The sequence below is a fragment of the Miniopterus schreibersii genome (genome assembly GCF_964146895.1).
Source record: "Miniopterus schreibersii genome assembly, chromosome: 14".
Lineage (NCBI taxonomy): Eukaryota > Metazoa > Chordata > Mammalia > Chiroptera > Miniopteridae > Miniopterus > Miniopterus schreibersii.
This window is the reverse complement of record NC_138114.1, coordinates 40,026,543-40,052,788: the sequence shown is the minus strand read 5'-3', so window position 1 is coordinate 40,052,788 and position 26,246 is coordinate 40,026,543. Positions and strand designations below refer to the sequence as shown.

The 26,246-nt window shown below is 37.4% G+C and overlaps 1 protein-coding gene across 9 annotated transcripts in view; it reads right to left on the bottom strand.

Annotated features, from left to right (window-relative positions):
• BTRC (beta-transducin repeat containing E3 ubiquitin protein ligase) overlaps window positions 1-24,979 on the bottom strand; it is a 153,104-nt gene extending 128,125 nt beyond the window's left edge. For 2 of the 9 annotated variants that reach the window (XM_081158938.1, XM_081158940.1), the window contains exon 1: window positions 24,809-24,967. In XM_081158938.1, the coding sequence (XP_081015064.1) occupies window positions 24,809-24,856 (48 nt within the window). In that variant the 5' untranslated portion in view covers window positions 24,857-24,967. Of the gene's footprint in view, window positions 1-13,652; window positions 13,689-24,433; window positions 24,452-24,808 lie in introns of those variants that run through there. The other 7 variants (XM_081158933.1, XM_081158935.1, XM_081158937.1 and 4 more) reach the window with 6 other exon arrangements.
• Window positions 24,980-26,246: the final 1,267 nt, after the last annotated feature.

The following is a 26,246-nucleotide window of genomic DNA, read 5'->3' as shown; positions in this document are numbered from 1 at the left end:
AGAATGAAGATAGTTCTATCCTACATTGCTCTGGTACCCCACCATTGTTTGTTAGAAATACCATATCCCAGAGTAGTGGGCTTTATACTAGGTAAACTCCATTTAAATAGCTTTACCTTTTATTCAGCGTTTTCCATGGTAGTAGAATCCAGTAGAACTTTATACAGTTCAAAATTTTTTACAGTATAAAGTGAGTATAAAAATTCACATTCATAGAAAAGATAAAAGAAAAGCATTTATTGTTGTAAATCAGCAGTATAAAATCTAAAAAATATTTTAGCTCCTGGATCACCATATCCATTAGTAAGACCATCATGCTGAGACATTTAAATTAAAAAAAAAAAAAAAACCACCAAAACTCTGTTTTTATAACCCTTTGTTTGACCAGTATTGGATATAACAGGGCTTTGTATATGCAAAAGGTTATCTTAATTTAATAGCTTAAATAAATCACTAAGGTCAGATCCTGTAGCCCTTTGATCAGCTGATAAAGATACATCAAAAACCTCTCCCATAGTATAAATACCTATATGTGTGTATATATATATATATATATATATATATACATACATATATATACATATTTATTGCTTATAAACAAAATATGGAAGTACTACTATTTGAGGAGAAAGTATGTAAATATTACTAAACTCCCCTAGTTCCCTACAGGCATAAAAAGATTATTTATAATACTGTAGTATTTACAGGATAGAACTAATTTTCACATATTAATGCAACAAGGTACATTTTAATTTTAATCACAGCTGAAATAATTTAATAAACTTTGTGGCTGCAATGAACTGAAAAATATGATTTATTTAACCAAACCTGAGGATCAAAAGAAAACTTAAAGTCTTTTAAAACCCAATCATTTTCTTAAGTTCATTTTTTTTAGAGAGAAAAATCCACCAGTATTCCAAACTCTGAAATAACAATTTTAAATTTTGTATTCTTGCCACTTTTTTAAAGGACTGTAAAAAGAGAGGGTCTGCAAATGTTAACAGTAAAAATAATGACTGGATCAAGATCTTTTTTTTAGAATCCTTTCTATAACAGGAAAATGAGGACTCCAAGACGACAATGAAAATAAAGCAGCTGGAGCAAAAGGGTGGTTACCTACTTAGATAAGGGGTTGAGAGAGGGGGAACAGCAGCACAGAGGGTGCTGAAAGAAAAGGTGAGAGGCTAGGACAAAACAGATTCAAAACCTAGGCAACATGGTTAGACCCTTATATCAAAATTAAGCCAACAAACTGGGCTAAAATCATATTCAAAAGCCCAACTCTCTCCAACCCTGCTTTCTCCTTTCCTTAGTTCGTTGTATCGGTAGGGGACCTCAGGAAAATCACCCTTTGTAAGGTAAATTTGCACTGACTTCTAAATTAGCTGAAGCCAGTAGATCCTAGCAAGATGATGCAATTTTATCACAGCACAATAATGTGAATTTAGATACTAATGCTGTTGGAATCATGCAAGTCTCAAGACTGAATTTCTGTGATGCTTTCTGACAGGACTGGTGGATTATTTGTGCACGTGTAGCCTAGCATTCTTGGTAACAGTTATGACTCATCCAGATTACCCCTTAAAAGAGAGCCTCTGACTTCATCTAAGGGGCAGTCAGCTGTGAGTCAACATGCCTTCAGTTCTGTGCTACTGCTGTTAAATCTGCTGAAACTCACTGGTGGAATTGCTATTCCTGCCCTGATCTAACATGTCTAGCCATATACTCCATAGGGACTTGCAAGCTACTGGGACAAGCCCTTACCACTCTTATCAAGAGTGTATTACACTCTGTCCAGAGTGGTAAGAATTTTAACCCTTACTCTCTGGGCTAGGGTCTTACTTCTGTTTCCTCTGTTCCTAAGGTAAAAGGTAGTTTGCTTTTGTTTCATTCCTAACTAGGGAGTCTGCATATTTTGTGGAGAGGAGAGTGGGAGAACCTCCTTTTAGTTTTTCTTTGGTACTACATAATTGAGTCTTTAAACAAAAACCCTTATCTCAAGAATAAACGTGTCCCTAATAGAAACAAAGTGAAATCCACAAGCCAAGCTAGCTGCATAATACAAAAGGCACTTTTTTTGTGATTTTGAGGGGTAAAAATTTTCTGTACGTGACAGAGCTATATGTACTCTCATGCTCCAAGATACAATATAGTAACCTTAAAATATTCATTATATCAGTCATTGGTAATAAGGTCTAAAAAGATTTAATTCTAAATTTTAAAAACAATTTTACTGCTACTTAAACCAATCTAAATAACTTTTCCAAAATGAAATAATACATTACTTTAAAAAAAAAAAAACAACCTACCAGAGTCCTCCTCTTTACTAAGAAATGTTAATATACTTTTAGTCATAGATCTCTATCTCTAGCCCTACAAAAATATTGTTCTTCCAAACAGAATTGAAATGGAAATATCTCCTTTGTCCAGCTAAACAATATCCACATTCTATAAAGTCTTTAATTTAGTTACTCAAGCCTTGAAATGAAGGAAGACCTAGGTACAGATTTCTGAGCACACACTTAGTTTTAGAAGGGCAAGATATACAGTACAAAATGTTTGCATTACACTGACTATATCTGTTCTAAGTATTTGTTTTCTCCTTTGAGTACCTTTCAATGATATATGAAATTTGAAGAGAATCTGAGAAAAGGCAGAGAACTCAATTCTGCCACAATGCACCTTCCAAAGTGGGGTGTGTGTGCACATGCCAAGAAGCAGGCAAGATGATCCTTTGGGGTGCAGAGGGGGAAATAAACTTTTATTCAAATTACTTCAGTTAAAAAAGAAATTGTTTTCTAATTTTACGATATAGATTGACACTGGTTCCCTCCTTTGATTTGACATTATATGGTCAAATGTCAAATATGAACCAAGTGATCCAATAGAAGCCTGGGAGTTCCACAACACAAAAGGGTTGGCAGTGGTGTCCCTCCTGCCCAATATGTTCTCTTTTAACATATTTCAAAAAATTATATTGTGGGGGGGGGGGATTATATTGTGCCCAGGATTTAAGGACATAATCTAATTTTAAATAAACTGTCAACTGATACTTCTCTAATTCCTTACACAAGCCTTTACAAGATAAAAACAGTATTAAACAAACAATACATGAAAAAAGTGAGCCAAACTCAGTATCGAACATTTGAAACATGAATTTATATATACTATTTGCATACATGTATATGCACTAGTCACAATTTATATTCACAAAGTATACACAATATATATGCCTTGCCCTAAGTGTATATGCTGTGCCTTGATATAGTAGTTAATGACAGCAATGCATGAATATAATTTGTGATTTATAAATTAACAAATAAAAATACTCAGGATGGATACTCAAAATTATTTTTGATGGCCATTGTTCTACATAACAAGTTACTTGGATTTATTTTATTATTGAGATATAATTGGCATATAACATTGTGTAAGTTTAAAGTGTACAACACTGACTTGATACATTTATATTGCAATATGATTGTCACTGTGGCATTAGCTAACACCTTTATAATCAAGTCACATAATTACCATTTCTTCTAGTGGTGGGAACAATTAAGATCACTCGGATTTATTTTTAACATAATTTAGAAAATTATGGCATATGACAACCTTGCCATTTTTGTAAAGAATCTCTGAATCAGCTCCATCTCACACCTGATGAACAAGAAGGAGCACTTCTTGATGCCTGAACTACGAAAGCTGAAATCATGCTAAGAAACAAAGGTAATTTTCCATTTGGTATTTATCATAACAACTGATTCAGGGACAATTTATTAACCTAGGACAAAAAATAACAAAGAATGGCACATGTAGAAAGGACTATACTTTAGTATTATAAACTTCACTTGCTAGAATATTGGCTCTCTTTATTCCAAAGTAATAAATTTCAAAAAAAGCAGTTCTCCCATTTGAATACATTTCTTGTGAGAATCATTTTTCTAATCCAAAAATATGTTACAAGGCCTTCAAATGAAACTTTCATGTCTAGTGTATAACTCCTCAAGGGTTGTAATATTGAAATCTGAACAGGGGTTGTGGTTACCATACAGGATAAATAGTAATCTCTGCAAGTCATTTTAAAAGGAAAATCAGATTGTATGCTATATCAAGAAATCCTGATTATATACAGACTAGCTTCAGGAAAAGCTCTTTAAGCAAAGTTCTTATTAAAACTTCACCAAAAGTAAGATTTCTAAATATGATACAGAACCACTTACATTTACCTCTTTTCAGGCAAGCATCAAAATAAACATTTGAATTACCCCCATGACTTCAAAAATATAAAATTAATGGATTATAATAGATGTGACCACTTGAAAAATTTTTGGAAGGTGCTTGGGGCCAAAAAATAGGAGGAGTGTTGGATTGTATATTAATCTTTAAAAGTTTTTATAAAAACAAAATAGTTAAAAGTGGTTATGTAGTTTATTTATTGTTTTACTTTCTCAAATTGGTTCAAATGTCTTTAAAAAACACACAAAAGCTCATTTATCAAAAATTATCATATGGAAAAAATGTCCTTTTTTTTGGCAAAAAAATTATCATATAGGACATCCAAACTAACAAACAATACTATTAAATTTACTCCCTACAGTGACTTCATAAGGTAGAATGTGCAGTTTATTATTATTACCTCTAATTTACAGGATGAGAAATAGGGAAGGTAAATGATTTCATACATATTAATTTGCTGCCTACCATGTGCCATGCACTGGGACATCCTGGAGGGCAAAATAGACAAAAACTTTACCCTCGTGGAGTTTATTTTCCTAGTGAAAATAACAGATAAAGGGAGGAGCATTTACTTTAGATAGGATAGTCTTTTAAAAAAGTGACATTTGAACTGACATACAAAATATGTAAGGATTCAAGTAAGAAGCCAGGGTCAGAGAAAATGGCAAATAAAGACTTTACCATGGTCTTGGCAAGAGTTTGACAAAAGGCAAAGGTAATCAAAGTATAACTGGGAAGCTAAAAAGTATTAGCATTATTAGATAGTGAAAGAGGTAGGTAGGAAAGGAGGTCTGCCTAGCAGAACAAAAGTCAAAGTCTTATCGTGCATGTAATAAGTACAAAGGAAAAATACTGAAAAGTTTTAAATTTAGATTTTTTTTTTAAAGATGACTCTGATTCTTGTACAGAAATTGGATTTTCATAATGGGGCCAATGGTTAGAAAAGTGTATGAAAGAAATTATAATAACCTATAGTAAGTTGATGACAGTGGAGGCAGAGAGAAGAGGATGAATTTGAGATATATTTTGGAAGTAAAAGATAGAATCTGATGATGAATTGGATATCAGGATAAGGAAAATGAGGAGTCAATGATGATCCCAGGTTTGAGGCTTCAGTAACTGGGCAAATGGTGTTACCATTTATTGGCACAGGAAGGTTAGCAAAGAAAAAAAAAATAAAGATTTCTATTTTAAGGATTTTTTTGTTTTGTTTTTGTTAATCCTCACCCAAGGATATTTTTCCATTGCTTTTTGATAGAGTGGAGGGGGGGGAGAGAAAGATCAATGTGAGAGACACATATCAATTGGTTGCCTCCTGTACGGGGATCAAATCTGCAACTCAGGTACGTGCCCTTGACAGGGAACCAAACCCACAATCCTTTGGTGCACGGCCGCCACTCTAACCACTGAGCCACATCGGCTCTTAGATTTGTCTAAGAGTCAAATGCTTATTAAATGATCTGGCTCAAAAGAGTGCTCTTTCATTATATAAATACCCCATTGCCTCTTAAATTTTACTACTTAATCCATGGTAGGTGTCTTCTAGGAAAACTCCTTATCAAATATAACTTAAAGTAATCAAGAAACAAGAAAAAGTGGTGGCCTCTGGAAAGGGGAACTAAATGGTTAAGATGAGTGGAAGAAATATTTTTTCACTATATATACTTTTTTACTTTTTGAATTTTGTACTGTGTTGCATGTTTTACATATTCAAAAACTAAATATTTTTGCAATAACTCCATATTTTGTTTTCTATCAATAATTAACTTGAGCCCAGCCACACCTGGTTCAGCAGTTGAGCATCAACCTAGGATCCAGGAGATCGCTGTTCGATTCCCAGTCAGGGCACATGCCTGGGTTGTGGGCTCCATCCCCAGTGGGGGACATGCAGGAGGCAGCCGATCAATGACAACTCTCTCATCACTGATGTTTCTATCTCTCTCTCTCCCTTCCTCTCTGAAATCAATAAAGATATGTTTAAAAATAATAATAATAATTAACTTGAACCCTAATAAGTTTATTATTGTTTGCCTTTAGGTTGTTTTTGTTGAACTTGACAAGTTATCTGTAAAATTTTTATGAAGGTATAAAAGGCCATGAATAGTCAAAACACACTTTTTCCCCCCTATCTTTTTTTGTTTCAGAGAGAGGGAGAGGGAGAGATAGAAACATCAATGATGAGAGAGAATCATTGATCAGCTGCCTCCTGCACGAGATCGAGCCCAAAACTCAAGCAGTGCCCAGAATGGGAACTGAACCATGACCTCCTGGTTCATGGGTTGACACTCAACCACTGAGTCACACCAGCTGGGCCAAGACACTCTTGGAAGAAACACAACAAGGTAAGAGAACTTAACTACCATATATCAAGGCTTATTATAAAGCTATATAAGGTTGTAAGGTACTGATATAAGGATAGCTACACAGATAAATAGGACAGAATAATGAGTCCAAAAACAGACCAAATGAATATAAGGACATGATTTGTGATGGAGGTAGCACTGCAGATCAGTGGAGGATACATATTCTTCCAACAGATGATGCTAGGGGCGGGGCACTGGAAAACCATACCAAAAAAAAAAAAAATGAAATGGAATTCCTACCTTACATGAAACATAAAAATCAATTCTAGAGAAACTAAAGTTATAAACATAAAAGGCTAAACTATTAAGTTTCTAGTAGAAAATATAAACTATTTTCATGACTTAAGAGTTAAAAAGTCTTTCTAAGTCACAGAAGCACTAATTAAACACACACACACACACAGACACACACACCACACCCTTCAATTCACCTATCAATTACACCCAGTGGAAGAAACACAAGCTCAACCATAAACAAAACAAAAAGTCAGAAAGGTACCAACTAGGCTTGGATTTGTAAACGTGGTCTCTAATCCAGGCTGTCAACTGTAACCTTGGACAGGTCACATGATCTCTTTGGTCTCAGTTTGCTCATTTTTAAAAGGAAGGAGTCATATTCTATGATACAAACAAGGTCTTTTGCCCAAAATATACTACTGATCTAAAATGATCATGAACCACTATTTCTTTTACAAGCTAAGTAGGTGGACAGCATTCCCAATTTTGATACCTTAAGAGGATGAAGAAAAAAGATGATAAATGTTTCCCAGTCCTCCCAGAACAACAGGTATAAATAATTGAACATGCTGACAGTGTTTAAGGTCGACCTTGATAGAAAACAGTATATTCTCAATGCTCTCAGATGTAAAGTGCACTCACTGGGGTAAACTGACCTTGATGGGCATTTGCTTGGTCATACTATTTCTTTAATACAACTGATAAAATGTAGAAAGATCCTTGAAATACCAGAATAGCAATCAAAGGATTTAAGTGTGTCCATCCATATATCCCTGACAAGTAAAATTCCATCATCAAAGACAGAGATAAATTGTGGCGGCTTGCCTGGGTAGCTAGGGGAATGTGAAAATTAAGAGCAGGACATTCTAGTAGGATTTTTGATAACTACCAGTCAGGTCATTTCTGTACCATTTTTCCTGACACTACAAATAACATACTCAAAATTTTATTAGCTCCCCAAAATGGTATTTTATGATGAAGATCAGACCTGACAGTCATACCTTTATTAAAACAATCATACCTAGTTATAGTGGAATGATAATTATAAAAAACAAAAGCTTTTTAATTAAAATAACCTTTTGTAACACCATTAAAATAAGGCTAGATAAAGGTCTTAAACTAGGATCCATGGATAGAATAAAAGTACCTCTGAACCTCTTGAAATTGTGTATAAAATATATGTGCACGTGCATGTTTGGGGAAAGTATCCCATGACATACAAAATATTTTCAGTGTAGTCATAAAAAAGTTTATGAAGCCTTGAATTAGATGGATCCCTCCTGACTCTTAAAGCCTATAACTCAACACAAATTCGGTGACATTTTACTTACGGCAAATAAACTGACCCACCTATGAAGGAAATAGAATTTTGCCTCCTTCTGATTCATTGCATTTTCTCTTAATCCAAGTCTAATATAAGTCAGTCTTGCTTTAAAATAAAAAAGTTTAAACTTCATGTCTTCAATTAAGCAACTGAAAATTCAGTTCAATAGTATCCTCCAATTTCAAAATCTTCTGTATCTTGCCCTCAGTTTATTGTCTTACTTTTTAAGCCTCTATAAACACTCAAATTTTAACTACAATATATTCTATTTATCAATAAAAGAGAGAATCTCTTCTTTGGTCTTTCCGCTAGGCATTACTCTTTCTAGATTCTGAGTACATTTTCATGTCAATTAAAAACCAGATTATCACTCTTTCCTACCGCTTTATATAATTAATTGGGGCTGTTAGTCCAAATTCATTAATCCCTAAGCCTTTGAAAAAAACTGTTAGTCAACCACTAGTCTAGCCAAAACTTGGTGACTAATTTCTACTTTCACCTCATAAATACATACTTTAAAAAAATACACACACAAGACTTACTAATGAGAACTATAATTTATCACCAACTACTCATAAGAAATTACAGCTCTGCTGACTGGCAAGTAATTTGCAAAAACAGATCAGTTTAGCTGCATAAAATAAATATCCACCTGCCCATACCAGCACTAATCAAGGCGTGAAATTGAGCTTTTTATTCATAAGGAAATAACTGCTTCAAGGCTATGATTTAGTCTGGGAAGCAAATATTAAGGTCATCCTTTTCTCTCTGATGCTTACAGTATTTCTAATGGGGGAAGCAAGGGAGGAGGGCTAACTGGCAAAATTCTGTAGAAGCAAAAATATTTCTATGACATAACAAATGTGCCACTTGCTTAACTACTCGCACAGATTGAACAGAATCAAGTTGCTGGGATGTATGCAGGGATCACTTAAGTAGTGAAAGCCCAACTGACCACTCTGGACATCTAATGTGGTCAAAATTAAGGGATCAGTGTTTCATTAAGTGAAGAAAATTCAACAACTATAAATGCCATGATAAGTTTTAAAATAGCCTATAGCCATTTTCATTACAACAGTCAATTTTGGATTAGCCAGGTTAATGAGATCCTATTCAGTAATTTAGCCAATTCCCAAATTTGTTACATTTATCAAAATCAACTAGTACAAACATCAACTTATTCTACTATACTATATCCACACTACTCTCATGTCTACCAGAGAAAGCAAACAAGTAGAAAAGGGGCCCAAATAACATAAGCAAGATATTGGCTTGAAAGGCCTAGAGAAGCCACAGTAGTTCTCAAAGTGTGGTCTCAGAACCAGCAGCATCACCTAGAAACTAGTCAGAAATGCACATTTTCAGGCCTCACCCCAGGCTTACTGAACGGTAAACACAGACCCCCTTCAGGAACTTCCAATGCAGTTTACTACTACAAACCCTTAAATCCTAAACTCAATTCTTTAAGCAACTCTAGCAGCGCTTTCCACTAAAGATAAAAATTATAAAGTATGTAGCTTGCCAATTAGAACATAAAAAAGACATTTTAATTAGTCTAAGTTCAAAATAAAAAATAAATGAAAATAAAAATAATAAAGTCTACACAATGTCTTCCTCAAATCAGAAAGAGTCACCATTTCAAAGGAGAAAGAAAAACAAGATATTTATAGTTTCCAAGTTTCACTCCACTGAGCATTCATTAATTACAAATATGCCTTTACAATGGAGAAATGTGGTGAATACAACCTTAATAAAACAATCAAACAGTATCATCAAAAAAGGAACAAACTGACATGATGTACCTTCTGATGTAACACACTGAGAAAGAAACCATAACATATATTCCTGCCAAAATTTTTTAACCTGAATTTAATCATGGAGAAACAATCAGACAAATCCAAATGAGACATGGTCTGTAAAACTAACCTAGACCCTTCAAAAAGGTCAATTTCATAAATAAAAGGACTAGGGAATTGGTGTAAATTAAAGGAGACTAGATATACATATATATAACATGTGATTGGATTGTGTGTGTTTTTAAAAAGCTGTAAAGGATATTACTGGGACAACTGGGGAAATTTGAATATGGACTACATATTAAATAAAAATATTGTTACTGTTAAATTTCCTGAATGGGATCTTGCATTGTGATTATAAAATACAATGTTCTTGTTCTTAGGAAATCCATGCTGAAACAGAGGTGAAATATCATGTCTGCAACTCTCAAATGATTTAGAAACAGAAGTATAACTTTCTAAAATCCTATAGAGAAAACAAATCAAATGCAGCAAAATGTTAACAATTGGCCAATCCAGATGAGGGGTATATGACTAACCATTATGCTTTTCTCATAATTTTTCTGTAGATTTGGAAAAAGATGGATATTATCCATATTCCTCTTCAAAACCAACTGATGATCTTGAGGAAGTAACTTAACCTCTCTGTGCTTCAGTTTCCACATTTGGAAATCAGGAATAATAACATATACCTAATAAGGTGAGAAGTTCAAATGAGTTAATATATAGAGAGTGCCTAGGCTCCTGCACGGTATATATAAGTGTTTGCTGTTATTACTATTGTTGTTTTATTACTACTACTTCCACCACCCAAGGTCAGAGAGATTAAAAAAACACAACAAAAACATAGCTTGGCTGCTCACAGTCCTATATAATTTCCAAAATATTTTCATTACTTATAATTTCACTTAGTCCTCACAATAGCTCTTTGAAATAGGAAGATTATTATCTCTACTTCCCAGATGAGGAAAATGAGACTCAGAGCAGTTAAGGAACTTGCCCCATGCTTTATGACTTTTAGAAAGTAGTCTAAGTGGGAAGAGAACCAGGTCTTGTTTTCACTATGGCATGATGTAAAATTTACATTCCAATCTAAATAATTACAAGGTTTTTCAAAGAAAATACACTAAGAAGACAGGTAGAACTCCTGTATTGTCATTTACAGACAAAAGAAGTTATCACTAGTCTATTCAGCAAAACAGATGTCACTCTGCAGAGCTTTGATATTTTCCTTAAATACCCTTAAAAACAAGGATCAGAAAATATGAACTCTTATAAAAAGGGATTTATTGTATTTTTATAGCTTATTACATACCTTGTAACAATCATTTTGTTAAATGTGAATGTCAGTTTTATTTTCGGTCCTTTTTTTCCTGGCTATTTACAAGCTTTGTAAGAACTGTTCCTTAATTAAGTCTAAACATAGTTTTATATAAATGGATTCCTGGAAATAAAACGTTCAGACTTAAGAAATGATTGTTACAGAGACTGTAACAGGCCGTAAAAAAAGAATGCCACTTTAAACAAAGATTTCTCATTTTAATTAAAAAGATAATCATCAGAACATTCTTACACTTAACAGAACCATTTAAAGAAGCTTCTTTGGGGGAAAAAATATGTAGTATCTTATACAGGCTTCCATGTATAACTTATATTTAAATCAAAGTCTCAGTTGATCCTATAGCATGAATTCTTATATAGTATACGTACACTTTAATGATATATTAAAAGAGAAACAGGTCCAAATGAGATAAACATCGTCTCTAATTCTTTTAACATAAATGCTTTCAAAAGATTATATTTTTTTCACAAGATATTGGTAAAATAGATTTAAGAATACTTAAGAAATACTTTTTAATGCAGTTGAAATGTGTTGGGTAAAAGGACTATATCCATAAGACTACCATATAATAAAAAATGACACATACCTAAATAGGGTTTCTCAACTCTGATAAAAGCTCAAGTAATCATTTTGCTTTATAAACGCCATACCTGGATATGACTAGAAGGTGTGAAAAACCTTTAGAAGCATGATTTGATAAGGCAGGATTCTTTTTGATAAATTTATTTTACTAAGTTTTAAACTGTCCATTTTTAACTCATATCATGTAAATATGTAAATTTTGACAAAATCCCAAAGGACAACAATGTAGATCTTATAAGCTGTCGTTATAATTAACTGCAATTTGAAAAACAGATACACCAATGTTCTTCTACTTAAGTCACCTTTTCTAAATTACACTGAATACTAATCCTGAGTCATCATTTGACAGTCTACTTCTACAGCAATATATTACTGGAAATGGCCTCAATTCCCCGGGAAACAAGTTATAATTGGGAGGCTATTTCCTAACTGAGAACTTGGTATCAAAAAAAGTACTGACGCCCGGCCAGGCGTGGCTCAGCAGTTGAGCATCGACCCAGGATCCAGGAGATCGAGGTTTGATTCCTGGTCTGGGCACATATCCAGGTTGCGGGCTCCATCCCCAGTCGGGGACGTGCAGGAGGCGGCCAATCAATGGCTCTCTCATCACTGATATTTCTATCTCTCTCTCTCCCTCTCCCTTCCTCTCTCTGAAATCAATAAAGATATATTTTAAAAAAAGAAAAAAAAAAAGTACTAACATGCCTATCACCAAAACAAAGATTCAATAACTATAAACCTCTACAGTCATTAAAACTAAGAAAATTACATTTCAGTTTCATAAAATGGGAGTAACATACCACTGATCAACAAGTATGTGTTGAAAGTGTAAACACACACACACACACACACTCTTCCATATTTATTCAAGCTAATAACCAGCTAAAATAAACACTAAACACTTACTTAGCAATCATTTCGTTTGCTTCTCATAATACAGACTGCTGCTTGGATAATTTATGAAGAAGAGAGAAGTAGAAGGGAGCCAAACAAATATATGGCATTCAAAGGAATGCCATATATTTGTTTGGCATTCCTTTGAATGCCATATATTCAAAGGAATGCCCTCCTTTTCTTATCTAAATTCTTTCCCTGAATAAGCAAGTTATTCAAAATCATACCACTGACCTATGCTACCAGGAATAGGCAATTAGTAAACGCTGTGCATGATCATGATTGATCACAAGTGTTTCTCACTTAATGTGCCTTATTTTTAAAAATTATAGAATAACTAGATATTTTTCTTTTCCATTTGTCTCTCTTCTCAGTTTATTAAAAGCCACAAATGTTCTACCTAAGATCAAAGGCCACCAGAAAAAAAATACTCTTAAGTCACTCTTTCATTCTCACTGTCACAGGACTTCCTTGAAACTTTGTAGATAGGTTTCAGAATACCTCACACTTCACTGAAAAACCATGAACATTAATTAGCACAACCTCCTTTTAAAAATATTCAGTCTTTCATAGAAATGTTAATAAGGCATATCATTCTGATGACCATTCTTCTGATTCTTCTGATTATCTTTCATTTGATCCCAACAGACAAAGTTATCAAGAACTGAAGCATGCAGTAGGGAAATGCAAATTAAAACTACAATAAGGTAATACTATATACCTATTAGGATGACTAAAATAAAAAATACTGATAATCTCAAGTGCTAGCAAGGATGCAGAGCAACTATAACTGTCATACATTGCTTGTGGGAATGCAAAATGGTACAGCCACTCTGAAAAATAGTTTGGCAATTTCTTATAAAGTTAAACAAACTTACCATATGACCCAGCAATTCCCCTCCTGGGTATTTACCCTAGAGAAATGAAAATTTATGTTCATACAAAACCTATACACAAATATTTTTTTATATCTTTATTGATTTCAGAGAGGGAGAGAGAGAGACAGAAACATCAATGATGAGAGAGTCATTGATTGGCTGCAGCCCGCAACACGGGCATGTGCCCTGACCGGGAATCGAACCCTGATCGCCTGGATCCTAGGTCGATGCTTAACCGCTGAGCCACGCCCGGCCGGGCTACACAAATATTTATAGCAGTACTATTTATAATCATCAGAAACTGGAAACAACTCAAATGGATAAGCAATACGTGATACCATCCATACAACAGAATACAACTAAGGGGTAAAATAAAATGGACTACTGATACATGCAACTTGGATGAAAGCTATCTTAAAAGTATTATGCTGAGTCAAAGTCAATAGCAAAAGATTACACATTGTATGATTCCATTTATATGACATTCTCAGAAGGATAAAACTAAAGGGAGGGAGAAGAGATCACAGTTCCTAGAATTTAGGGATGGGGGGAGAGTACAAGGGAGTTTGGGGGAGGGTGATGAGACTGTCCTATATCCTGACCGAGGTGGTGGTTATATGAATCTATATGTAACAGGGGTGGGCAAAAGAATGTTTTTTGTGTGTGCGTTTTTTAATCCTCATCCAAGGATATTTTCACTGATTTTTTTTTAGAGAGCAAGGAAGAGGGAAAGAGAGGGAAGGAGGGAGGGAGAGGGAAGGAGGGAGGGAGAGGGAGGGAGGGGGAGAAAGGAAGGTGGGGGAGGGAAACATCCCTCAGCTGCCTCCATACGCACCCAACAGAGGATCAGACCAGCAACTTTTTTGGTGTATGGGGCGATGCTCAACCAACTGAGCCACCCAGCCAGGCAAAAGTAGGCTTACAGGTGCACTGTGTCATTCTTTTGAGTTAATAAAGCTATTGTAATAATCATAACCCACGTCTTTTTCCATACAAACAACTATAAACCTACTTTTGCCCACCCCTGTACATGTGTTAAAATTCTGAGACCTATACACTAAAAAAAGTTAATTTTACTGGATGTTAATTTAAAAAAAAGAACTAAAACCAAAACCTCGCATATGGCAGGCATGAATCAATATATGTTTAAACAGTAAAATGAAATAGGGGTGGAAGCCCCTATTCAATAAGCCTTAGGAGTCTGTGTGAATTATTTTGTGGTAAAAGTTTTGTTGAACAAAACTCACCACATTTGTGGCCTAGAAAGCACCTTCATATTTGCCTTTTTTAATTGTATCAAATTACATCTTCCTCTATTTTAAAGATGCTGTGGCTGATGGTGATTATGATCAAAGGGATAGAAATAAAAATACCTTTTTAGATGGAATCTCTCACTTGAGGTCAGAAAGAGCCTAGAGTTATGTCTCTACCCTGAGGTCAGCATGAGGCCCTTGCTCAAAACAACTCCAGTCATGTATTTGTAGAAGAGACTCTTTCATCATAACTTTCCCTACCATCCAGTTATGCCTTGTTGCTTTAAGGAACACTTCAGTGATTCCTCAAACTTCATCCTTTGTTCCTTGACATTTCTACTTAAGAGAACTATAGAGAACTATAAAACAATTGAGGTAGTCTGTTGTCATTTATTTTCACATGTTAGGGTCATAGAATATTAACAATAAAATGTCAGAACTATCCACAACTGTTTCATAGGACCAGGAAGGGCTACCAGTTGTAATGTGATATAATTATAAAATACCTAGAGTGGCCACATTTGGGGATGTTGCTATTCTTCTTCTACTAAATATACCTCTTATAAATGGCATATCTCGCTTATTTTTCTGCCCCTCACAGTTCACCAATTTCTCTAGCTGTAAAACTTAGCCCCCAGAAGCAAATTCTTTTCAGAAACCAACTTATTACGAAACAGTTGGAATTTGAAGGGATTCCAAGCCTCTGGCATAAGGTTTATCCACTCTGCCTTCACTCTTTTTTCTAGCATTACGGAGATAAAACTGACATTGTGCAAGTTTAAGGTGTACAACATGTTGATTTAATACTTACATATTACAAAATGAGTCAAAGTCAGTAACAAAAGATTACATATTGTATGATTCCATTTATATGACATTCTCAAAAAGATAAAACTAAAGGGAGGTGGTCCTGCCTTCACTTCTGATTCCAGTTAACTCAGCTTCTTTTTGCTGTTTCCCATGTACAAGGTTCTAGTCACAATATTTCCCCCACTCCCTCTTTGTTGGCACACTGGCCAGGACACAGAGGACTAGACATTTTGTCAAAGCATGATCAAAGAAATATATGCATCAGAAACAATGGGATGCTTGTTAAACATATAGATTCTTGAGGCCTACCAAACTAAGTGGAAGAAGAGGAGCTGTGAGTCTGCACTAGGTTTTAACATGCTCTCCAATAATTCTTATGCATAGTAAAGTATAGGACTACTGCAGTGAGCATTAATAAACACAGGTTAGATGAATGAATGAATTGAATGAATTCTTTAGTTCCTTGCTGGGTATTCCAGTTCCAGTTATGAGCACAAACTTGAAACATGGGCCTTGTCTCCTGTTTTTAGTACTCACTGGTGCTGTCTGCCTGTCTGGATCTCCCTAGAGTATGTGCACACAGACCCCTTATCACTATCTCCCCCCGAAAATATACCCTGCCCTTGATAAAAGTCCGATTCCACAAATCTGGTTGGGTTGCCAGTAGATGTGACTGTCTAATTTTCCTCTCAACTCCTAGACACACTCAAGAACTTGGCCTACCTCAATTAGCATGTAAAGGCTCTGTAGGTTTGTGCCCCCTGATCTTGATAAAACAGTGTCCCTAGTACAATAGACATTCCTTCTATGGGCAAAGTATACTTTCCTGTCCCTTGACTTTGGGCTTGACCATGTGGCTTGCTTGGTTAATGGAATATCAGAGGGCATCATACAACCAATGATTGAAAGGCACTTGAACAATTGGGCTTGCTTTCTTGTTCCTTTGCTGTAGCCGTAGGAAGAGTTTTGTCAGGGAAGTCACTGCCTCTTTAGTCTGAGTCCTGAGTAAGCAGCCAAGTCCAGAGACAGCCAACTAAATCCAGTTTATATCATCCAATACTCAGCAAATCCATACATTCATGCAAATAAATATCTATTATTGTATGCCATGATAATTTGTGGTTCTTTATTACATAGCAATAGATACCTGATGCAATGATACTGTGACAACCGTAAAGTCTTATTCCATTTCCTCAGTAATTCAAATGACCAGAAAATCTATACGTAAGTCTGGATAGTAACTTCCACTCCAGCCATTATCTGACTAGCAAAGAAATATGGCATCACATTCCATTGTTTCTCTTCAAGGATGAAATACTATAGTGTCAGTCAGGGTCTTAAGTCAGACTGCCTGGGTTTGATCTCAGGCTTCGTGCTAGGAGGGTGTGCCTTAGTGTGAGCTACTTAACCCCTCTGGAATCAGTTTTCACTTCTGAAAAATGGGGTAACAATAGTATTGAATCTATCTTACAGAATTATTGGGAGGATTAAACTAAATAATATATATAAAAAAGAACAGTGCATTTAGAACAGCACACAGTAAACATGAAATAAATGATAGCCCTGGCTGGTGTGGCTCAGTTGGAGCGTCATCCCATACACTAAAAACTTGCAGGTTCGATCCCCAGTCAGGGTGCATACAGGAGGCAACCAGTTGATCTTTCTCTCTCACATCAATGTCTCTCTCTCTCCTCCTTACTCTCTCTAAAAATCAATTTTAAAAATAAATAAATAAATAAATAAATAAATAAATAAATAAATAAATAATACCTGTTAGCTATTTATAGTTGACTGTATTTTTAAAAACAACAGCCTGGCCAGCGTGGCTTAGCAGTTGAGCATTGACCTATGATCCAGGAGATCTCAGTTCGATTCTCGGTCAGGGCACATGTCCAGGTTGCAGGTTCCCTCCCCAGCAGGGAGAGTGCAGGAGGCAGCCGATCAATGATTCGCTCATCATTGATGTTTCTCTCTCTCTCTCCTTCTCCCTTATCTCTCTGAAATCAATAAAGATATATTTTTTTAAAAAACAACAACAAAAAACTCATTTCTACTACGATTATCCTGTTATTGACACAGTGTCAGGTCAGGTCAGAAGCCTGGCAATAGGAAGGCAAGTATACCCAAAGGGAGAGCCAAATCTCAGGAAAGAGCAAGACCTCAGAAGGAAATTCCAGCTTAAAGTTTTATCTTAGGCAGAAAGAAATTCTCTCCCAGTTCTGTGGCTTTTGCTCCCTTGCTCTCTACATCCCACCTTGGTCACTTATGAAGACAATCCAGCAATTAGGATGGTAGTGACCCAGAGAACAAATCAACATTACTCTTAATATCTAGTCCACTGTTATTTCTGAGTCTCTGGTAAAATGTTCTAGCTCTGTCTCAATCAGTCTTTGGGAAACTAGAGGGAATTATTCAGATTCCCCAAGTACAAGGTGAATCTTGTGGAATACTAGCAAAACTATAAGATCTGGTGAACCGTTCCCATAGAGATTTTGCCCCCTCCGTTGCCAATTTTAGAATGCTGGGATTAACTAAGAAATTTTCTGTATAGCGACCAGGCTTTTAAACTTTGGTAAATACTTCTATTTCATCCTCAATGAATTCTTACTGTACACATTTAGAAGACACCTCTGTGCTGTATTAAAATATTGCTAGTAGACGGGATTTTTAAAATATTTTAATAGCACAAAAACTCATTTTCTTTCTTCATTCTCATTCTTTTCTTTATTGTAATGCCACTTACCATAATATATAACTTTATCTATACATGATCAAGATCTTGGTCCAAGTACCTCTGAAAGGGAAAAATGGCTTCTATTGCCCTGCCTGCTTAGCTACCCCTTCCTGTCCTGGTTGAATCCACTGTATTGACTCCCCATCGGCAGACATTTCCTATGAAGGTTTTCAGAGAATCTTTAAAAATATATTTTGGTTAGGGTCAATATATATCAAGAGTTCCTAGTTCTATTCTAAACAGCTAACTAAAACCCAAAAAGTGAAGATGAAATGAAGGCTTACTGCAAGATGAGGTGATAGGGTGCCCTAGACTGTAATAATTTGCTCTGAAGCATGAGTTATTAAGTTCAGCAAGTATTTATTGGGTGCCTGCTGCACGCTGGGAATCATGTTGGCTTCTGAGGATACAAAGGCCAATAAATTCTGCACCTACCCTGCCACCAAGACACGTGGTTGGGTCAATGAGAAGTAATCAAGGTAAAAGCTGTGATGAGGAAGCCTTGAGTAGGAGAACACTGAAGGGCATGGGGTGGTCTGAGTTGAGCCAAGGGCTGGGCAGGAGAAGGCTGGTAATCAGGCTGTGAGGGTCCTTATTCTGGGGCCTGTGGGACTGTGACCTGGGGTGGTTCTTGGCAGGCCGTGAGGATAGGCTGGTGTCAGAATGACTGGTTGGGGGCTGTCACCAGATGTTGGTAAGTGGATAAGAGCACAGCAGAGGAAAAGATGATGAGGTGAGTTGCTGAGGGTCAGAGTGACTGTGAAAAAGATAAAAAATCTTTACATAATCTCCTGTCTCCCTTTAGGAAAGGAAAAAAATTCTTATCTGCTTCCTGTAAGGATTTAAACAGTATACAAATAATATAGAATAACAAGTGGTCTCTTGAAAGTTCATTTTCTAACTTAGCAATAAAAAATTTCTGACAGTCATTTAAAGTAGAAAATTTTACTCACATCTATAACACTTCCAATAATTCATTATGTGCATCTACCCCAAACACAAATCAAGAAAATTAGGACAAAGAAAAATCATTAATTTGTAATTTCATACCCCAATACCTATACAATATAAGAGTATCCAGAAAAGAAACTGAAGACTAACTTAAACTGGGAACAGGTACGGGATATATATAAACTTAAACTATGAACTAGTTTCAAATGTTCGTCCAAATAGCTGGTAATCAATCTCACTAATTTAAAGAAAAGCCCATTAGCCTTAGCCCATTTTCTCAGCGGTTAGAGCGCTGGCCTGGGGACTGAGGGTCCCGGGTTTGATTCCAGCCAAGGGTACGTACCTCAGTTGCAGGCTCGATCCCCAGGCCTGGTTGGGGCATGTGCAGGAGGCAACCAATCGATGTCTCTCTCTCACGTCAATGTTTCTCTCTCTCTCCCTTCCCCTCTCTGAAAAGCTATGGAAAAAATATCCTCAGGTGTGGATTAAAAGAAAAAGAAAAAAAAAAGCCTATCAGAGTGAAAAATCTGAGTATTTTTAAATGTAATTTCTTGCTTTTAGATACATATGCTGTTCAAGCAAATAAGAAAAGTTAATGAATCATTAATTCACCCAGTATTATCTCTACAATAATATTATTAAGGCAACTCATGCAGGAGGATCACATTAGTCCCTTAAGAAGTTAACCTCTAAAAAGAGATACCTCCAAAGCATTCCTAGTGTTATAACCCACAAATCTGGCTAATCCCATTTGTATTTTTAGCCTGAACATCCAACTAGAATAGCATCTATAGTAGCCAGTCTCAAGAGGATGTCTCTGGCCCTGCCCGGCATGGCTCAGCAGTTGAACATCAACCTAGGATCCAGGAGATGAAGGTTTGATTCCCTGTCAGGGCACATGCCCCGGTTGTGGGCTCAATCCCCTGTCAGGGGTGTGCAGGAGGCAGCCAGTCAATGACAACTCTCTCATTATTGATTTCTCTCTCTCTCCCTCTCCCTTCCGTTCTCTGAAATCAGTAAAGATATATTTAAAAAAAAAAAAAAAAAGGATGTCTCTGCCCACCCCCACCAGCAATTTCTGTTTATGTATGTCACTTTTCATGTCTATATATGTAGAGATTATTTCCCCTCACTCTGACCAATAGTGGCATTCTTGGACTTTCACAGCTACGACTTAAGAGAACTGGCTCCATTGGCTTCTATCTCCTGTGTCCAAGAATGCTCCTTCTTAGAACCCATGTACCATGCTTTAAGAAAATTCAAAGGCCATGTGGAGAGAGGAGGCCTAAAAGCCTTCAGAGCCAGCTGACCTCTCAGCCAGCGGCCAGTCATGTTAGGGTTGCCATTTTGAACATGTCAGCCATGCTGGCACCCCAGACAACATCAGTGAAGCAGAAAACCCATCACTGGACCATAGATTTGAGAAAAATAATAACTTGGTTTTTTAAAGCTACTAAATTTTGGAGTGGTTTGTTACACAGCAAGTTACCTTTTATACTGTTTCCTTATCAATTATATTAAAAATTCCCTTTTTAAAAAATATGTTTTTATTGATTTTTAGGGAGAGAGGAAGGGAGAGGGATAGAGAAATAAAAACATCGATGAGAAACAACATCTATCGGTTGCCTCCTGCAAGCCCCCTTCTCGGGTCTGAGCCCAAAACCCAGGCATGTGCCCTAACCAGGAATCGAACCGTGACCTCTTGGTTCCTGGGTCAATGCTCAACCACTTGGCCACACCAGCCAGGCCTAAAAATTCTTTTCTATGTCCTAAAATTATGTCATCCAAGTTTCAAATGTTTCTCCAGTTCTAAGATTCTGGAACTAGCTTGTCCTATCCATTTCCTTAAATAAACTTAAAATTCATCCCTCAACTTAAAATATATCCTTAAGCCCACATATATATATATATATATACCTTATAAAATGGTGCTGACCTTGGCCAGGTAGCTCAGTTGGTTAGAGTGCCATTCCCATACGCCAAGGTTATGGGTTTGATCTCTAGTCAGGGCACATACAAGAAGCAACTAATGAATGCATAAATAATTGGAATAAATCAATGTTTCTCTCAAATCGATAAAATAAAAATAATAAAATAATAAAATAATAAAATAAATAAATAAATAAAATAAAATAAAATAAAATAAAATAAAATAAAATAAAATAAAATAATAAAATGGTGCCTACATTCCCTCAATCATTTCCATTTCTCTTCTGAGGTCCTCTTCCAGTTCCCATTTATCTTTTCTGAGAAATTATAATTTTGTTGACCAAGGAAGTATTAGGAAAGATCCTTGAGGACCTGCTAACGCTGAATGAGATATATTAGCATACAGATGTTATTTAAACTACCGCTTTAATATAATTGGTTTCTAGAAGTTAAACTATTCTCCACAAATATCCAAGGGTAAACTTTAAGTCTAGACCATGTGTGAATTATGATCAATTCTGGATTAGCAGTCTCGTTAATAAGACTTTATTGTAGAATTCCTAACTGAAGCACTACATTAACGTGGTAATGAGCAAATTTCCTAAAAGAGAATATCCATTTCATGTTGGCATTTTAAACGAATTACATTTTCTTAAACTATGGAAATCAGGACATCCATATAATAATTGTCATTCATAATTTACAATTGAGGAAAGGGTAAGGCCAAAACAAAGACAAATACTACACAAAACTTTCAATTTGATTTAAAAGATAGCCTTTCCATGTATACTGTGTACTAGTTATTTGGTGCAAACACAAATATGAAATATCTTCCTATCTCAAAATTGACTCTTGAGTAGGGGAGAGGGAGAGTGGGAAGAGATTAACCAAAGAACTTATATGCATATATGCATAGCCCTGGACACAGACAACAGAGAGGCAAAGCCTGGGGTGGGGCTGGAGTCAGGTGGAATAGAGCAAAGGGGGGGAAATGGGAGACATCTGTAATTCTCTCAACAATAAAAGTAAATTTTTAAAAAATTGACTCTGAGTAAACAGGCATGTTATAGCAGGGTAAGTGGAACCACAGGGAAGTTGTGACTTACTCACATTCATAATAAGACTGTGACTGAGTTGAAAAAAAAATACCAAGTCTCTAACTCTCCATTCTTTGCTTCAGTTATTAAAGTGCCATTCTTGGTGACCCCCTCCCAGTTGGCCTTTTGCAAATAGCCACAATTGCAGGCAAAGTCAAAAATGAAAGTAACTAAAATTAAAGAAAAAACTGGCTTCTCCCTATAGTAACTGACTCAACATCTAATAATGTGTGATGCTCTAAAAGCTGTGCAAACTACTACATGGCCATCTCCAGGTTCACTTTAACTCAATCAGGAGACCATTATCAAAACGTAACTCACTGGTACAAAGCAGAGATCAAGTAGTTGAAAATATTCCCAGGCTGAGGTCTGATGGGGAGTAAAGAAGATGATCTCATAATGTCTCTTTATGATCTGTAAATCACACTATTCCATAAATCTGACACAAGTGTCAAGATTAGGATTAAGTCAACTTCTAAGTAGGAAAACAAAAATAAGCAGCTGCCACTTCTTTTAAATCTAGAAGCTCACTGTAGATATAAAGGGCCTTCCTCTTACTTCTAAAGTCCAAAAAATTTTCAAAGTCTTGTCTTAGTATTTCAGAATTTCAACATTGGGAAGAAATTCAAGAATCTTCTTCAAAATGGAATTTTGTTAATGATACACTCAAACTTTAGTTAAGTGTTTTTAAAAGCACTAATACAAAATGAATAAAGTTTTAGTAAATTTGACCAGACTCTGAAAATGTGTTCTTGTAAATAGGGCCATTTAAAGCCTAAATTCAATTAGATTAGTGTCTGTGTTTATTTAGATTTGTTTTGGTATTTCAGGCAGACACAAAACAAGAAATAACAAAGAAATAAAATTTGGAGTGACAGGTTACAATTACCTCTGAAAAGCAAGACTGGACTGCAAATAATGTCAGTGTCCCTAAGGCCACCTGTTAAGATGGAAGTCTATGCAACCCATCACTCTTTAGCTGTAACCACAAAGTCTGGTTTTACACCTAGGATATACAAGAAGCATCAGATTAAAAGCATCAAGTATCAGACTATACCAAATTGCCAAACAGAAACAGAAGACAAGCATGATACAGAGTTAACAAAGTTCCAAAGGATTTAAACACACCCACAAAATTCAATCCAAGCCCATACAGTGCTTCAACCTAAAACTGGTAAGTAACCACCAATCCTGACATCTCCCATTACCTACATTCCCCCTTTTATCTCCTGAATTTCTCCACTGATCTCATCACTTCTTATGGCTCTTGTGATTCTAATCTCCATGGCTTTTCCTTTCCCAGAAAGTGATACAGTACCTGGCCCCTACATTTCACTATCTCTACAACTTAGCACTGCCCTGACCGGTGTGGCTCGGTTGATTGGGCATCATCCCGTGAGCCAAAAGGTTGCCAGTTCGATTCCCAGTAGGGGCACATGCCCAGGTTTCAGGACTGTTTTTCTCTCTCTCTCTCCCTCTCCCTTCCTCTCTCTCTACAAATTAGCACTAACTTTTGTTTTGTTGTACCCTATTAGATATTAATTCTGTCCCCAATCTCATGTACCAGGTTTTCCTGACCAGTTCAACCTCGTCCTTACTACAATATCTGGCCTCTCCTTTCAAAGTGGAGTATGTATCCCCTTTTCTGACATTTGTAATTCTGGCTCATAGTCAACACCCTCTTCCTTTCCCAGAGGCTGTCACCATAACCCTAGGTCCCCATCCCCAGTCCATACCTTCCCAAGTAAGGCCTCTTTCTTTACAGAGTTAGTCAACATTAGTTTGGCCAAGCTGGGAATTTACCCTGAAGGCAAAGGCTATCTCCATCCCCTCATTCTACAAAACTACAAGTCTCCCACCAGCCCTGGCTTTCCTCCACCCTTAGATCCATCTGCATCCAGCCCTGCCGGTCCCCCTCCCCTCTAACATCTTTCCTCTCACTATCCCGTGCTCCCTTCCTCACTCCTGAATGCACCTCTTCTCCCCGGCCTTACCCGTAACCCTGACCTGGGAAGGCCCTGCCAGCGGCCTCACCGCGTCTCTCCTCCGGGCTTCCTCCGCTCCTCAGTAACTGTCCCCACGCCCCTTTCCCTCCAGGGCCCCGCGCGCCGCCCAGAGCCCCCTCCCTGATTAAGCTCCCGCTGTCACTGGGTCTCCCATCCACAAGATGGCGGAGCTGCTGCCCCCACCCCCGGGTCTTCTCCGCACCCCCTCCCTCCTCCCTGGAGCTCCCGTCCCGTCCCTTCAGCAACCCCCGCAGCCGGCCTCGGCCCAGAGTCCCTGTGCCCCCTCCTCCGGCGGACGGGCGGCCCAGGCCCGAGCCTTAGCGCCGCCGCCAACGCCACAGCCTCCACCGTTCCCCAGCCTGCACCTTCCCCTCACCATAAACTTGAGCGCTTTTTCCTGCAGCACCGCCTCGGCCGGGTCCATAATCTCCGAGGGCCACTGGGTCTGCACTCCGCCGGGGCCGCCCCCTTGGTGCCAGACCGCAGCCAACGCAGCGCCCGGATCCCGCCTCCTCTTCCTTCCCCCGCCCTCTCTTACCTCTCTGGCACCCGCAGGAGGGCGGGGAGCGCCGGCTGTTCCGTGCGCCTGCGTGAGTCCGCGGGCTCGCTGGACTTGTAGTCCTGGAGCTTCCCGCAGCCAAGTGCCGGCCTCCCTGCGAACTGCAACTCCCGCGGTTCACTGCGGCAGGGTCGCGGCAGCCGGCGGGCCCCGGCCGGACATCTCGCCTTCGAGTAGAGACAATCAGCTGATGGGAATCGTAGTTTACGGCCTCTACGGGATGCACGGCGGGAGGGGCACGGGTGTCTCCGTGGTTACCGAGCGACGCCAGTGGCCGCCTGCCTGGCATTTGATGTCAAGATGGCGATCAGCGCCTCACCTGTAGCCCAAACAGTGGAAAAAACTGTGAGAGGACACAGAGTTTCTAGGACCTCCCTAACTGTGGTTTTAGAGAACTGGATACTCCAAAATTTCATATATCTGATGTCGTCGGGATGAATTTCGACCCAGAGGCGCTGGGCCTATGAGCGCCTGGCAGCACTTCACAGACCAATGCAGAATTTCAAGGTTCTCCTAAGCCATCGCCCCACACTTCTCCCGAAGACCTTATTTCCCCCTACAGCCAGTCAGGGCCCGATAGAACTTGGTTCCGAAAATTCTTGGGTGTCTAGCATTCACAAAGTTGGCCTGCTACTGCTAACCCTGAGTTGTAAGCCTTGCATTAAGGGTCAAACAAGTACTTATCACATGCCTGCAATCGTGGAATATAATGGCCATCCAGCAAATAAAGCATGTATGTATTTAGTTTGGCCTTGAAAGGGACAGTGCAGATTTATTTTGGAAATTGATTATACCGTAGATGGAAAAAGAACACTAGATTTGTGCTAAAAGTGATAGGTTTGTATAAAATAGCTGAATTTTTTAAATGAGTTGGGGAAATGCCTTTTTACTTATAAGAAAAAATTGTAGTGTAAGCTATTTTATTTGTTCATTCAACAACAGTAAGCACATAACCATGTGCAGACATCATGCCAAGAAATGAGATTCATTAGTGAGCGTGATAGACCCAGTCTTGTGGCGCCTACATTTCTAGCATCATGATACTTTGTCCTAGTCATCATTCCTGTGTCCACAGACCATAGAACAATACCTAATACATAATAAGCTTTCAGTTAATAAAAAGTTTAGTCTTGAAGTAAAAAAATAATTCTACACAAGTGCAAAATGGGGAAAACTTAAAACTCACTCATATGAAAACAACCTAGAAGTTTCCGTAGAACCAAGTCAGTATATGACACGGTTGCCTAAAAAGCTA